The 15,928-nt window shown below is 31.7% G+C and overlaps 1 protein-coding gene across 1 annotated transcript in view; it reads left to right on the top strand.

The window, feature by feature from the left end:
• The window catches only part of LOC117108930 (liprin-beta-1-like), a 64,074-nt gene extending 50,570 nt beyond the window's left edge, over positions 1 to 13,504 (top strand). The window contains exons 3-4 of the mRNA XM_033251111.1: positions 11,708 to 11,949; positions 13,403 to 13,504. Of these exons, the coding sequence (XP_033107002.1) occupies positions 11,708 to 11,949; positions 13,403 to 13,504 (344 nt within the window). The remainder of the gene's footprint in view (positions 1 to 11,707; positions 11,950 to 13,402) is intronic.
• The last annotated feature ends 2,424 nt before the right edge of the window (positions 13,505 to 15,928 follow it).

The raw sequence follows: 15,928 nt of genomic DNA, 5'->3' as shown, positions 1-15,928 counted from the left end.
TGTGAAAGGAGAAGCACCGCGCTGCATCGTCGGACATTTACCTCCAGAGAACTCAAAAATATTTCATTTCTTTTTGAAACACAAGGAATTATTGATGTTCAAATAACCAGCAACAAACAAAGGAACAGCAAAATAGCAGGAGGCCTGGAGGAGATACCCTGCACATTAACTTGTTCCTTTACAAATAAAAAACTTATTGACCGTTTAAAGCAGCTTATTTAGGTAATTTTTGATTTTACAATTCACCTCTAGTAAATGCCCCCCCCCCTTTGAAAAAATGCAACGCCCCCGGGGCGTTTATTAGAGACAATACGGTACGATAGAAGACATCCAGATGAGGGTGATAAACCAATGATTTAATATTGGGCCTCAACAAGATATTTTAGTATGGTTTCTTAGTATATTTAAATCTATCATCGGCTTTCAATTGAGAATTAATAAGAAAATACTAATAAACAGATGCAAAAATAATATTGACTACAGTATATATTCTTTTTATAAACTCATTAAAATTATTTCTGGCATATAAAGCATCTTGATGCATTATGTAATGTTTGGTATATAAAAGTAAAATTATTATTGTTATTATTATGAAATTGTCTGCTAATTTTAGAATTTGTTGTAAAAATATCTATAAAATCATTGGAAACAAAAATTTGTTTAATCTACAATAATTTATTTACTCTACTTTTAAAAAAGAAATTATTTTTAATTGAATGTTCATTATTTTGAATGTTGTTCCTGAATACACCACACAGAATACTTTTAAAATAATTTATTGTGCCTATAGTGATTTTTCTAATTGTAGATGATTTTGATTGATGAGGATAAATTTTGATCTATTCAGGATTCAAACTAATGAGATTGGGGTTAGAAAGTACAACTATAGAACTAGCAACCACTAAATAAGTGCCTTGCGCATTTCTTTGAAGTGGATGCGTGCTCTGTACAAATTTTATGTATTAAAATATTCTATAAATAGCAGTTATCTTTCCCTTCTCAAAAGCATCAGCACTAATTGCAATACATGCTATTTATGATTACAGATCTCCCTCTAATTAAAGACGCTTCCAAATAAAGACCACTTTTATGTGGTCCCAAATTTATACATCTTTATCTTTTTATTTTTATTTTAAATATTATATTTTATTTTATTTATTTATTTTTGTAATGTGAAGCACATAGAAGATTTTCTTTCATTATGCTCGATGAAAGTGTATTATTATTGTTATTATTATTATTATTATTATTATTATTATTATTATTGTTATTATTATTAATTAATTAAAGACCACTTTTTATTATCATTAATTAAAGACTACTTTTCCGCGGTCCCAAATTTTTACATCTTTTATCTTTTTCTTTTTGTTTTAAATATTATATTATTTTTTTTTTTGTAATGTGAAGCACATAGAAGATTTTCTTGCTTTATGCCAGTGTAAAATATTATTATTATTATTATTATTATTATTTATTTTATTATCTTCATTATTCTAATTAGAGACCAAAGCTACCAAGGACCATGGAAACCTTGGTCCCAAAAGTGGTCTTTATTTGGAGGGAGACCTGGTGCTTATTTTTGTGGTTAATAATTTCATATTTATTTTTTTATCAAGCATACTTTTAACTTTTTATCAACTCCTTTTAGTAATGTGATGAAATTATATTTTCATACAAACTATTAATATCCCTATCAGTCATTGCTGTAAAACATGTAAACGTCAAGTAGAAACATACTTTAAACACACGTTCAACAACCTTCTAAATTAGACTACCTTTGGATTTATTAATTAGCAACTTTCATATTAAAATGCCAGCGTCACTCAGCTCCTACCAGCTCTTTAATTAAGTGTGAACCTCTTTATTTGTGAACCTTGCACACTTGTTGCTTGTTTTATAATTGTATTCCTTTAGCTAAGGTCTACCCCAGTCAGAACATATTAAAGTTGACACTTCGTTCTGGGAGAAAAAGTGATAGCGACTTGTATAATAAAGAGCATATGGATAGACCTGCATCTGAGAGGGAGCGATAAGAAACTTACCTTTATTTTTCATTTACTTAACCAGGTGGAAACATATGGCGCATTGGTAAAGCACTATGCTTCTAGTCGAAAATATGGGGTTCGAGTCTCAATCACATTGCATGTTTGTGTTTCTCCGTCGAAGAGTATAACTGGGTACCTAATTGTTTAAAATATCAGTTCAATGATGCTGGCTGCAACGTTAGTAAATATTTTCCCAGGGAGCAAAGTATGGGTTAAAGTTTTTGATTCAGTGATCAGGGGAAGTAATGAAACAACTTTCTCTCGCAACTAAACTTATTCAGTGAGGTATTCTTTTTGGAGACCATCAAACTTTACAACATGATAAAAGAAGTAACTATAACTATATGATGGAAGTATAAAAGCTTATACTATCTTTTCATGTTCATAGTTCTATCATATTTCAAAAATAGGAAAATATAATAATATAAATATATTAGTAATGTTAATATAAACAAATTAATATGGTTACACTGCCCTGCCAAATCCAGCAATATAATAGGGATGATTTCACAGAAGCATTTAGTGTGGGGATTGATACATAGAATAAAAGTAAGCACTAAAACTATAGGCCTACATATTTATGTTTTTTTATATTCTATTCATTTAGGCGCATGGACCAAGGATTACCAATAGCAAATGTAATATAAATTGAAACAAGACATTTCCCTTTTTTGTCAAATACTTATAAAACTTAACCCATTCCTTTTTTAATTTTGTATCCATAGTCCTTCTTGCAAATATTGTCTTTGCCTCTTATTTTTCCCACCTTCTAAATATTGCAACCTGTACTGACTACATATTTAATTTACTTTGACTTCTCTTGCTTTTCCTGTGGTCGATCAGATTACACTTTATTGACTGCACTTTTGTAGAAAATGATTGGGGTTATTGCTTGGTATACCCTCTAGTGAGTTTATGTGTTATTGGTGGCTGTTTTAGTCATGTCCATAATTATTTCCCCCCTCTCCCCATGTGTTATGCTGATATCAGTAGCCACAGTGTTTGAATTTAGCTCCCTTGTGAGGTTACTTCTTAGTCATTTGTGGTAATTTTTTTTTAAACTAATGACCATTTTATCGGGTTTCTTTTGAAACAGCGCCGTCAACTCATTGGGGGACTTCCATTTTAAAATATTTGTGCTCGTTTTTAGTGTTGTCGTTGATTTAATCTATGATGGTAACTACGTAGAGCGAAATGCTAGGTCTCTGAAAGTCCCACCAGTGGTAGTTTGCCAGATTATCGGGAAATTTTTTTCAAATTTCGCAAATATGGTCTATACATCAATATGTCAAACAGAACATAAATGTTAAATGCCTTGCAATAATTTTAGTTTTTAGTGGTAGTTTGCCATGCCAGATTATCGGGAAATTTTTTTCAAATTTCACAAATATGGTCTATACATCAATATGTCAAACAGAACATAAATAATAAATGCCTTACAATAATTTTAGTTTTTGTATTAATAAGTGTCTGTCTCAGATGTTGATAGTAGGTTTGGTGAGTTGTTGATAATTTTTTGAGATATTTTTTCACAGATGGTATGTGTTTGATAGACAATTTACTACTTCAGACAAAGTCTGCAGCTACTAGACAGATGTAAACAATTCTAAAAATATATTGGTTGATTATGGATTAATCAGGGTGTTCTTCATCATTGCAAGGCTGGAATTTTAGAAATTCCCATCAAAATAATCAACAAAGCAAAGTAAATGCTCACAAAACCTAAAGGCAGCGCAGTTAAAGTGGGTAGGGTTTCTATAAATCATTTATGTGAGGCTAGCTACTTCTGTTCATGTAAACAAACTTCTTGAAAGCTTTATTGGCATGCTTCAGAAAAGATAGGGGGTTGATTTATCAGTGTCAGCTAAATGTCGTAAAATTCCATTAATGAAATTTGGTGATAAAATGAACATGTCATGTGTGTAGATATGCTGTTAGTATTTTAGGCGGGTGTTAGAACATTCAGTAGGTCTTAAAATTGGGCAGTCCTAAAAGTAAGTGTGTCTTATAATTTAGTATGTTTTCAAAGTGGGTGTGTCTTAGAAGTCGGTGGTTTTCTTTTCAGTTCATTGTAAAGTGAAAAAATAATCTTATATGTGGTTCTGACAGACATGCAGTCAACCACTAAAAGATAAGTTTGCATTTTGCTAACCTGCTTAACACACCTTTTGCTAGACACCGCAAAACAATTGTTTTTCTCCTTGCGGATATAATAGACTAATTGCTGTCTATTGGTCAATTCCTGTCATCGTGTGAAATTGTGAAATAAAGATCATATGCGTTCCGGTTCACCCGTCCCAGATTGGCGCTATAATCAGTGTGTGACAAATGGCTTCATTATTGTTTTCCTAATGCAATTGTCTTCTACTAATAATGCAATGTCCTGCCTGGGCACATGATATACATTAAGACATTAGTTTCAGTGGTTGACAACATCCATATTGTCACCAAAGACCGCTAATGATGTCCGTAACTTTTACAATATTGACCTAGATCTGGGAATGATCTTTCATCTGTTTGTCAATCATTGAAAAGATTTTACACCCTTTCCTATTTTGTGTATTGTACTTTCTTTTGAAAAACTTATATAAGCCCTATTTACAATTTTTTTTGTTATATACATGAAGAAATTCTGGTTATTCATTTTTTAACAGTAATTAAAAAGTATATATAGAAAAACTGATACATTACCATGTCCTAGTGCTTAGAAATAAAGCACATATTTTCTGATTGAAAGTACTTTTCCACAGTGTTAACAATACAGACAATTATCAACTGAACCAGGATAAAGAAGGGAGTACTGTAGAAGTAGTCCATTCTCAAAGATTACTAGAAATGATGTCGGTGAAGATGGATCCCAGGTCCTAATTCTATGGGGTTTATAACGACACCAGCTGACGTCAGGGAGGCAAGGAGTCAAACGAAGACAAACATAATATTACATTTACTTTTAGAGGAATAATTTACAGATTTTATACTCCTGACTTTCTAGTTTTCCTTCAATAAAATGTAATTTAAAATAAATGTCTAACATTACTGTGTCCTCAGCCTATCTCTGTAAATTCTGGCAAATTCGTTAAATGTTTATTATATCGATAACAAAAATAGTTGGGTAGTTACGTAGCAAAATTTTGTCTTCGACTTCTCAACGACTTTTCACCGTTCGAATCCTAATACTGTACTTTATGACCACACCCTCGGGCATGCGCAAAGAATATTTCTGAAAATCTTGAAAGCTTTTAAGACTTCTGCGATGTCTGCTGAAGTTCCTGAGACATCAAATTGTTCATGAGTGTTTTGAAGTGCATTACAAACCCTGTATCATGGATATATTTACTATGGATGAATTTGGTAAATAAATTTTTATTTTTTTTATTTTAATCATACCAGTTGAAATATGAACAAAGGTCATAATTGCTATGATGAGTGTGGAAAATGAGTTTTCAGTTGTTTGAAACAGACATGTCTTTAAATGAACTTGAATCTGAATCTGTAAGTATTTAAAACAGATAAGCTCTGGTTCTACTCAGCGGGACATAGCAGAAGCCATCTGTAAAGATTAGCAGACATTATGAACATGGCGATGTTCAAACATGCGGCAAATTACCCGCTTCTGTTATAAATTGTTGAGCATGTTAGTAGGTAGGTTAGGGAATTGGTTGAGGTCCCGAACAGTATCAGTAGGAATACCAACCCTGCCAATGTCTTCTACTTACTTGTCAAAGAGGATTGAGATCATGATTAAATACATAGGGTAGTTGTTAAGAATTATTGGATCAGTTGTTTGACCTACAATACAATTAGGTTCTGAATCTCAGGCTTAAAAATGTTCTTATTTACTGTAATATATTACTGCACTGAATATAGAGGTTATTACATTGTCACACCTACTGCACATAAGGTACAGATAAAGCCATTATCTTTTTAAACATTAATACTTCACTGTATATGACTAGCTTGATTTATTGGTTTTTGTAGTTTTTTAAATAAAAACCTTTTTTTACATTTTAATCAGTTTCACTTTGTTCTTATTTTGTTTTTTTTTATAGTAATTTCAGTGCTTATAAGAATGTATTCTTATAAAAAAGTGTAAAAATGAAATTATAAAGTAGGAATGTTTTCATAACTGAAAAACAATTGGCTCTGTATGCTTTATGATCAAAACAGAAAATAAGTCCGGTATAAACTTTAATTGCATAGTTTTATTAGATTATAGAAATCGCAATGAACCTTAATGAACGATGAAATACCGTATTGTTTAAATGCTAATCGAACTTGTGTTAAATTAGGTTTGAATTTCATGAGGCTTTTCAAGGAGTTGTGCTTTACTGATCCATGAAACAAGTTTTTGATTGTTTTTGAGGAAAATACAAATATATGTATTCCATGAGGAGATGAACCCAAGACCTTCAAATCACCATTTGGTTGATATATATTATTAGTCAAGCTAGTATTGTATACTTATTTGTTAAACTTGCATACCATGGAAAATCACATGATATTTAACTTTTTTTTATTTATGTTTAATATTCTGTGATTTATCATAAAAGTAAAATAAACAATTGGTAAAAAATTAAGTTATAGAATTTAAGCGTGTTATCCTCCAAACTTTTGTTTCTCCCTGTTATTCGCTATCATGCTAATCAAGATTATGGATTAATTTACTACTCATGAATATTCATGAATGCTTACCACTTACCCTTCCTCTTTCCTTGCTTTTGAATTCCGTGAACCTTTTATTTGCTCTTGTTTTTAGTGTCCTATCTTATTCAACATTCTGTATTTTTATATACAAATAATTTTGGCATGTAGGAGTACTGAGGTGAGCTTTGAAAGCAATGTTAATGGCAAAGATCAAAGGCTTAGAAAAATTATATCAAAAAAAAATGAATGGGATTCTCTATCTTGGCTATAGTTTAGCAACCAACTACTAAGGAAAGCCAAATCTGTCATTCTCTTTCCTTCTGAGAGAGGATGGCAACAGATATCAACATCTTTACCATCCCTAGCAGATTGTCATGTGCAGTGTCCATCAATAATTTGGTATAAAGTGAAAAAAAAAGGTAATATATGATTCACAGTATAACATATAGGACAATCGGATGTGTCAAAATAACTTGATTAACATTGTTTCACAATGTGATGTTCTGAAAATTTAGTCAATAAAAATGAAAATGCGGAGAAGTTACAGTACTACTAAGACCTTGAAATGGTACAAGCAAGAACCTAGCACTAAACCTTGCAAGTAACATTACTTATTAAGCTGGGCACTGGGACAAATTCAAGGGGAAGGCCCCTACATTTTGAACTCTAGGATCTGCTATTGGGATACACACTGCTGATTGTCATTTCAATCTGAGGGGAAGGGATTGTCATTGAAAACAATCTGTTGTATATACACTTCTTCGTGTTGCTCTCTGTCTCCATGGATTCACATTGGCCGACCAACTGCCGACCGAAGTAGTATTCACTTGTCCTAAGTACTAACACTTGAATACATGGTATACATGGTAGAAGCAGTTGGCGCAACGGTTGTGGCTTGGACTGCCAACCTTGAGGTCAGGGGTTCGAAACCCTCGCTGTGCAAGTCGCTTGTGTCCTTAGGCAAAACACTTTATCTACGTTTGCCTCTCTCCACCCAGGTGTATAAATGGGTGCCGGCATAACAGAAGGTAAAACAGACTGCAGTGGCANGCAACCCCCCCCCCCCCCCCCCACAGCCTTACGCAGTCTAGCCCAAACACTAAAGAAAGAAGAAAGAGAGAGGGGCACCCGGCCTGCTTCAGGTTTTGAACCTTTATCCCCTGCTTCAGGTTTTGTACCTTTACCCCCTTCCCCTTACCTGAATACATGATACCTGAGCACAATTTAGTGTCAAGTCCTCTAGAAATATACGAAATATATATTTTTCATTTGGTTCCAAATTGTTTTCATATCTGATGTTTATTTCTTGAATATCCTCTTCATGTACTCAATTTGCAGTAGTGTTTCATATGAGAAGGATGAGTCTTTTTTTTGTGTTCCATTTTTTTTTTTTTTTTTTATAGAATGTAAATATGTAAAGGGTGTAATTTCCATTACATTGATGTCTTTCCTTTTCATCACCTCTGTTTTTGCTTTTACTGTTGCCTAGCCACATTGATATCTACGTAAAGAAAGTTAGGCTGATTCCATGGGGTAGATTTGAAAGGGCTTGCAAGTACTAAACGATTGTACCGCTTGTTTCCTTTTTTCAGTACCTCTTAGCAATTTCTTGTCAGACATATTGTTGTAATTTTGACTGACAGGTCTCAGGAAACACTGTGAGTTGAGCCTCTGTATTTGAAAACTAACTTTACTTATTGAACTTTGATAATTTAGAATATATTCCCTAGTTGGAAAGCTGTGGCTTTGTGGTTATGAGTGCTTGCCTGGTAAATCCAGGGTCGTGGGTTCGATCTGATGCAAAAATGTTTTAAGTGTTAAAAATCTTTGTGTTAGGAGTTTGAAATTATCTTTACTTTTAACTTTGATAAATCAACAAATGCTAGTAATGGTATAATTCCATAATTCTTCTTGAATAAAACTTTTTTCAATCAATTTATTTTTTTGTTTACTTTGTTCTCTACTCTTTGTCAAGTGCAAATAACTATGATAATAATAATAATATTTTAAAATAATATTTAACAAGCATTTTTCGAGTACTCTATACAAGTCTCAGAGTGCTAGCTAACTTTGCATCGTTTAAATAGACCTTTAGAGTTTGTGTTAAAGAAATCTATTTTAAATGGGTGTTAGGGTTTGGGTGCTTTTCAAGCTCAGAGCTGTAGGCTCTATGCTTATGTAAGTTATTAATTTATTAATATGATAAAAATTAGATACGAAACCTGATATTAAACTAACTAGCAACAAAAGTATGAGTCATGTTGCGATTCAACTGTCACCACTCATATGTTTCAGTTTCATTTTTGTTTTGTAATTTTTTTTTAAAGGTATCATTGTGAACTACATAATCAACCCTCTTTTCAAAAAGTGTGACAGGCTTATGGGGACAGTAAACTATTGATTTATGTTTGGATGTACATGATCAATGAGAAACAGTTTCCAATTTATTTTATTTATAACATATTTCATTAGGAATACATTTCAGTAGCATAATCCAATATAGAATTACAGAATTTTATGCACTTTTTTTCAAGTGGTCCTGGAAACATATATTTACAAAAACAATTTAAAGACCTTGCGAAGATTGTGGGATTAATTAGAATTAGGCAGTTAATGGCATAATCCCTCCTTTCTTCCAAGCTTTGCCATTTTAAGCTTTTTATTAAGTCATTCCTATAATTAATCAAAATTACTAGTTATTTTTCGTGCACACCTTTTTTTAATTCGTTTGATAATGTTTTTGTTTTTTTCAGTTGTATTTCCCCAGACAGATAATGCATAGTCAGTTGTTGATTGTATAGTGCTTTTATAAAGTTGATCTAATAGTGATTTTTGTAAAAAATTTCCTAAGTTGCCAAAGAGTGTAAGTTTGTAACCTAATTTTTTGTGTATTTCAAGAACATGATCATTCCATGCCAAATTTTCATCAAGTTGGATACCATAACGAATACATCTAACTTGTTCCAGTGGATTATTGTTAATATGAATTTTCAGTTTATCCTCTTGTCAGACCTTATTGCATTTATTAAATAACAGTACTTTGCTTTTGGTTGAATTTTAGGCAAAATGATTATCATAGTACCATTGGTTAACACTATCCATCGTTTTTTGAAGGCCTGTGTTAATTTCATAAATAGTTTTACCCGCAGTATAAACAACAGAATCATCAGCAAAAATGCTGCAGTTTTTGAAAGGAATAAATTGGAAAATATCATTAATAAAAAGTAGGAATAAAATAGGACCAAGCACACTGCCTTGAGGAAAACCAATATTTACATAATTTGGTAGATTCCTGATGATGACATAATTAATATCAAAATATTGAATCCCGACACAATGGCGTGCATTTCGATACTTGGAATATGTATTATTCTATCTTGGTTGAGATTGTCTGTTATTTATAAAAGTGATTTGTTTTCTATTTGAAGGATAATTATTAAACCAGCTAATTTTTGTGTTTTGAAAACTAAATTTTAATCAATCGTATCAAAACATTTTGAAACGTTGAGAAAGCAGGCGCCGACCATTTCACATTTCACATGTTCAGATAATCTATACTACTTTTTCATAATTTTCTAAAGATTATCTTATATTTATTTTTATTATTTATCCAAGTTTACTGCTTTCAAAAATAAAATAAATTATGTAGATTATTCATAGAATCAGCCTTAACAAAAATTGGCATTTTTTATTGACCATATATTTTCATAGTTGCCTATATCTATTTGCAACTTCTTTGCTGTCAATTGTTATTATTGAACTTATCAATTATAAATAATAATAAAATAATAATATGTCGTTCTTATATAGCGCTTAATGCCTTAACAAAGCCTCTAAGCGCTTCACATTACTACCCTGGCCATTGGATCAAACACATATGGAACACATTGAACACTAAATTAAATTATTAAGTTAAATTATATTATTATTCCATATTGCGGCTAGTAATCAGCGCAGTTTTGTTGGAACCTACCAGGTACCCACTTGTACTTCTGGGTGGAGAGAGGCAACCGTAGATAAAGTGCCTTGCCCAAGGACACAAGCGATTTGCACAGTGAGATTTTCGAACCCCCGACCTCGAGGTTGGGAGTCCAAGCCACAACCGATGGCGCCAACCACTTCTACAAATACCGCTCCTTGGATATTGTTGCTAAGGTCCCACATATTCCTGGCACTGTTCTGATTGGTCAGTTGTTTAGTTTGATTGACACTCCAGAATGGTCCATTATAGAGACATTAGTTGTTTGTATGTATGTCTTTTAAAGTATTTTTTTTGATATTTTCAATTTCTCTTAAAAATGTTAATTTGATTATATATAAATTAGGCTCTACTATTTTTAGAATTTCAAATTGCTCTCATATTAAAGTAAATTAATTTTCGTAATATATTAACATTTATCAAATCAATTCGAATCAATTAGAGTAATCTATCTAAATCTAATACAATTTACTGTAACAAATGCAGAAATTGAAACAAATATATTGTATGGAAGGAGGCTAAATAGCCAGAGGACCCACTGATTATTCACAATAGAATATGAGTGACTAAAAAAATGACAAACGTGAGGCCATAATAGTTAAAATAGACTGCTTGTTTTTCCTTATTCTTTGATGAGGTGAAAAAAAAATGAATTTTTAATTTATTGTATATAAAAAAATATCAACTGCCAATCTGTCCCTTTGTAATTACATCATAATTCTTATTAATTCGTAATTAATATATAATCCACATAGAGTCAGTGGAAAATTCTTTTGTTTTCTTTTCTTGTATTTAGTTGTCCGAAGCATTAACTGCGGAATAACACTTCATTAATTATCACAACTGTAACAATGCCAATATTTCTAAGAGTTGAAACCAGATTCAGGATTAATTCTCATAACAAAACACAGGAAATTGGACAGTTAATTTTACTGTGGTACACCGTTCGTGATTCGTTGAAACTTAACTGCTTCTATCAATTTAAATTTGTGAATTAAACCTTTAACAATTATCAATTTCCCATTCCTTGTTTTTTTAGGCAGCAGTATGGCGAATATGGAATACAACAATGGTGTTTACGAGGTTAACTCGACCACAAACAGTAAATTTTCACCATATCGTCCGACAACGCCAAATAAGAACATCATCGCATTGTGCGAGGAGTTACGAATAGCTCTGGAGAATAAAAGCGATGGTATTGATGATTGGTCGATGAAGGACGAGATCCCGGAGAAGACGAGATCGGTCATTTTGAGTTGGATACAAGGACATTCAAAGCAGGTATGGGTTACTATGAACTGTAGTATAGCAGTCCTGGTATTTGTTTCTCAATTCCTTGTGGATTTTTTTTTTCTCAGTATGTTTAAGTACATCTCATTGACATGTTCTTCAACTAAATACTCGTGGCTTACACATGCATACATAGTGAGTCTCTAAATAAAAATTATCCTATTGGTCCTTCATTGCAGAATGCTTGGAAGGATATTTTGTTTAATCTTGGTATAATAATTATCTGTGTATAATTTATTATTAATAAGTATTATTTTTTATTTGATTTACTGAACTCTGTACTGTAATTAGTATAGAATTAAACCTAATTTATTTAAGTTAGCGTATTTAATATTTAACATAATATTAAAAATAGAATAATTCATATATGTATTTGATTTAATAAAATCTTTGTACTGTAATTGATATGGAATTAAACTTAATTTATTATTTAAGTTAGTGTATTTAATATATAATATAATATTAGAAGTGGAATTTATAATATCAATAATATAGATTCCCAGAAGATTCCTAGATGGCACCAAATCTAATTGGAACATCCTGACATGATCTCCAGTGCCTTAGCCACCCTTCCTACTTCAAGTCCATACAAATCCCCTCACCCAACCCTTAACTGAATGCTTCCAAGATGAGGAAATCAAGGATAAGGCTAAAAGCTTGCTTCATTGTATGGCTGTAGAGATATGCAGTTGTGTATCACATGTACACAAGTGGAAATATGCTAGACTCGTAATGGGTGTTTGTTGCCCGCGATAGTAGGACTTGCTCTGATGTCGGATGCGTAGGCAGTATTTGTGCCATATACGTAACATTACAGACATTTAGACGCTTTTTAAAGATACAGTATGTCTGATATTCTGACCAATACTCCTTTGACTTCTTAGTTTAGATTTTAATAGGTTTTTCCTTGGATTCTTTTCTCCGAATTCAATGAGAGAATAAAGTCATCATGTATCTTGTTACGGTACTCATCTCATAATGCCAGAATTTTGGGTTGAAATCGTTCTTAATAACTCTGACAATAAGAACAAAAACACTGTTAGATATATATGAATCTGTAAATAATTACTTAGATAATTTAATGAACAATGGTAATTAGATTGAGGTTTTAGAAAATACATTATCAGTGATTTTAACTAGATTTTAAAATACAGTATATTTTTATTTTTAAATAAAAAATTTAAAATAATAAAATGTTTCCTGATTTCAATAATTTAATATAGATAATATTTTTAATAAGAGCTGTGGGAATTTAGATCATGAGAAATCAAAATAAATAGGCCAAACAAAATGTGTTATGATAGATTGAATAATCAGTGTTATGCATTGATTAGGAACTGTACCATAACAAATATACCCATAATATTTTTTAGAAAAATGATTGACACGTAGCTCATAACCTTCTTGATTTTATATACATTTGTAATTGAATTTTTCTATTTAGCTACTTACTTTTGGTTTTATTGGTCATTTGATGTGTTTGACGTTACAGCAGAGTGGGGTTGAAATGAGCAATGACATTGGAATGTCCCCAGCTCATATATAGCCTGAAAAAATATGAAGTCATAAATTATAATTTATATCATAAATAATAGAACAATGATATAGGTGTAATGTGTGCTCAACAAGTGTCACATACCATTCTATGTATCCTAATTCAAGTAATTGAAAATTTCTCTCCCCCCTCCCCTTCGCGTTCTTTGTTTCTTATGGCTTCAAAAGCACCTTGACGGTTTTTCTGTGGAAGGCGCTATATAATTATATGACCATAGACTAGGGAACACAGTGAACAGCAAACACTGGTACAAATGAATGCAAATACATATTATGTACTGAGAATTAAAAACTTAATAAATGCTGAATGACTTTCTAATAGATGTTCGTAAACGTTACCAATCGATTAAGTTGATTTTCTAAACCTTTTAATTTCATTTGTGCTTGCCTTTTTATTGTTTCTTACCTCTTTTAATTTTTTTTAATGTTCTTGTTCTTTTGTAATTCTGTTAATTTATATTTTCACCAAATCTGGACGGCTTGGGAGACCAGGATTGGAAGAACATTCCAGAAAAAGATTTGTATTGTATTGTACTGAAATGTTAGTACAACCTCCAATCCAAGATCATATTTGGGACCTGAAAATTTGGAGTTGTCTCAGGGTTCGTCGGCCTCCAATTCGAAGAGTGTGCTTTGTGTTAAAAGTTTGAAGATAGTTAATTGATACTTTAACTGATTGACCCCAGGGCCGAGCGGGCCGAGGTCACCAAGGACGATCGTAATTAATTATGCAATTAATTAACAATAATTATTTTAAAATTGTATGCGCGGTTTAGTGTGCATGTAAGTTAAAAAAATATGTGAGAAAATATTAAAAAAAAGGTTTATATAAAATATTTCTTCTTCCATTTATAATTAATTTCTAAGTTTAGGGTAATTAGCAATTTGTAATTTGATCGTTGCTTTTGTAACATGATCGCCTTGATCGAGGCATTGGCGTCAATACTGGTGGTGAATAAATTTGGTTATTATATTGACATATTTCCACGTAAAATTGATTTTTTTGTGGCTGAAAGTTTTTCGGTGACCTGTGCCCTCTACACGTTGAGACAGATGAGAAAATAAGGAAAATTTTGATACCAAATTGTTCTATATCATCGTAATTTTTCGTATTCATATTTTTTTTTTAAATTATCTGGATTTTTGAAATACACAATATGAAATTTTCGCACAACCTTGGAGGCTAGGCAGAAAATTATGAATTATGGATTTTACCTTGTGAGGTAGGTTAGGCTATTCACGGTATGGTGCGTAGTGGGGAATGGGTGACTGAACGCGGCGAAGCGCCTAGGGGATTCGGCCTAGGCCCCCTACGATGTAAAATTTTATATTATTTTTATCTTCCAATGTTCTTCGTCAATAAATTCAAATTTAGATTTATTTTGTAAAGGAATAATTTGTGCTGATGTGGAGATGTGTTTGTATTCTGATTACTGATTCAGGATTCAATAATTTATTTTTAAAATTATTCATCAAAAAATATTTATAAAATAAAACAATAATTGGAAATAATTTATTTTTTTAATTTTTTTTCATAATTTCACAATACTAAATAATAAGTTATTTAGAAGCATTGTTTTATTATCTTTCAATTGGTATCAATCATTATTGTATTATTCCTTCAGAAAAATGATATTTAACCATATTTCTGACACTGAAAAAAGATTCAAAATCATTTCAAAAAATCAGTCAATGGGTTAAAAGTGGTCTTAAATTAGAGGGGACTCAAATTGGAAGGTAAACTGTAAAGCTGGTAAACATAATTAAATTAATACATTCAATAGATCACTCAAAAGGATCAATGTCATTACATTTACTTTCAGTGAGACATCTAAATATTTCAGTTTTGTTTCTGAAAGTAAAATCCAAGTCATATTTCGTGATAAAATTTCTCTCCCATGGCAAGGCTTAGGATTACCTAGCCCTGTACTGTACTGTAATCGGCACACTGAGATGCTGAAAATTCGAACTCTCTGAATTACAAATTTTTACGTACACCTCCCGTCCGAATTGGGAGATAATTTTTCAAAGTTTACAAGTTCAACACTGAAGTATTATTATTACTAAAATCCACACTTGTTTAGTTCTACAACCTATTCATAATTCAATTAAATTGTGTTCATTTATCAATATAAGCAGACTGCTTTTTCATGCTTACACAGCCAAATATTTATTCATGTAACAATAGGTATCCCAATGAAACCCGTTTTGCGTTACCACAGTCCGGAAATATTCATGAAATTTGATGAAATGACATGATTTTGATGTTGAGAATAAAATACTCATTGTGAATGTATGTCAATAAAAATAAGATATCTTGATGTGTATAAGAGACAGGCGTGCAAGCATAAATAATGAGCGTATATCTTATGAGTGGATTTCCCGTACGATTTAAATCGAAACGCTACTGTGTTTG

The sequence above is a fragment of the Anneissia japonica genome, unplaced genomic scaffold (assembly GCF_011630105.1).
Source record: "Anneissia japonica isolate Jap-2015-1 unplaced genomic scaffold, ASM1163010v1 scaffold987_len1640505_cov201, whole genome shotgun sequence".
In the NCBI taxonomy this organism is placed as follows: Eukaryota; Metazoa; Echinodermata; class Crinoidea; order Comatulida; family Comatulidae; genus Anneissia; species Anneissia japonica.
This window is presented reverse-complemented; position numbering and strand designations above follow the sequence as displayed.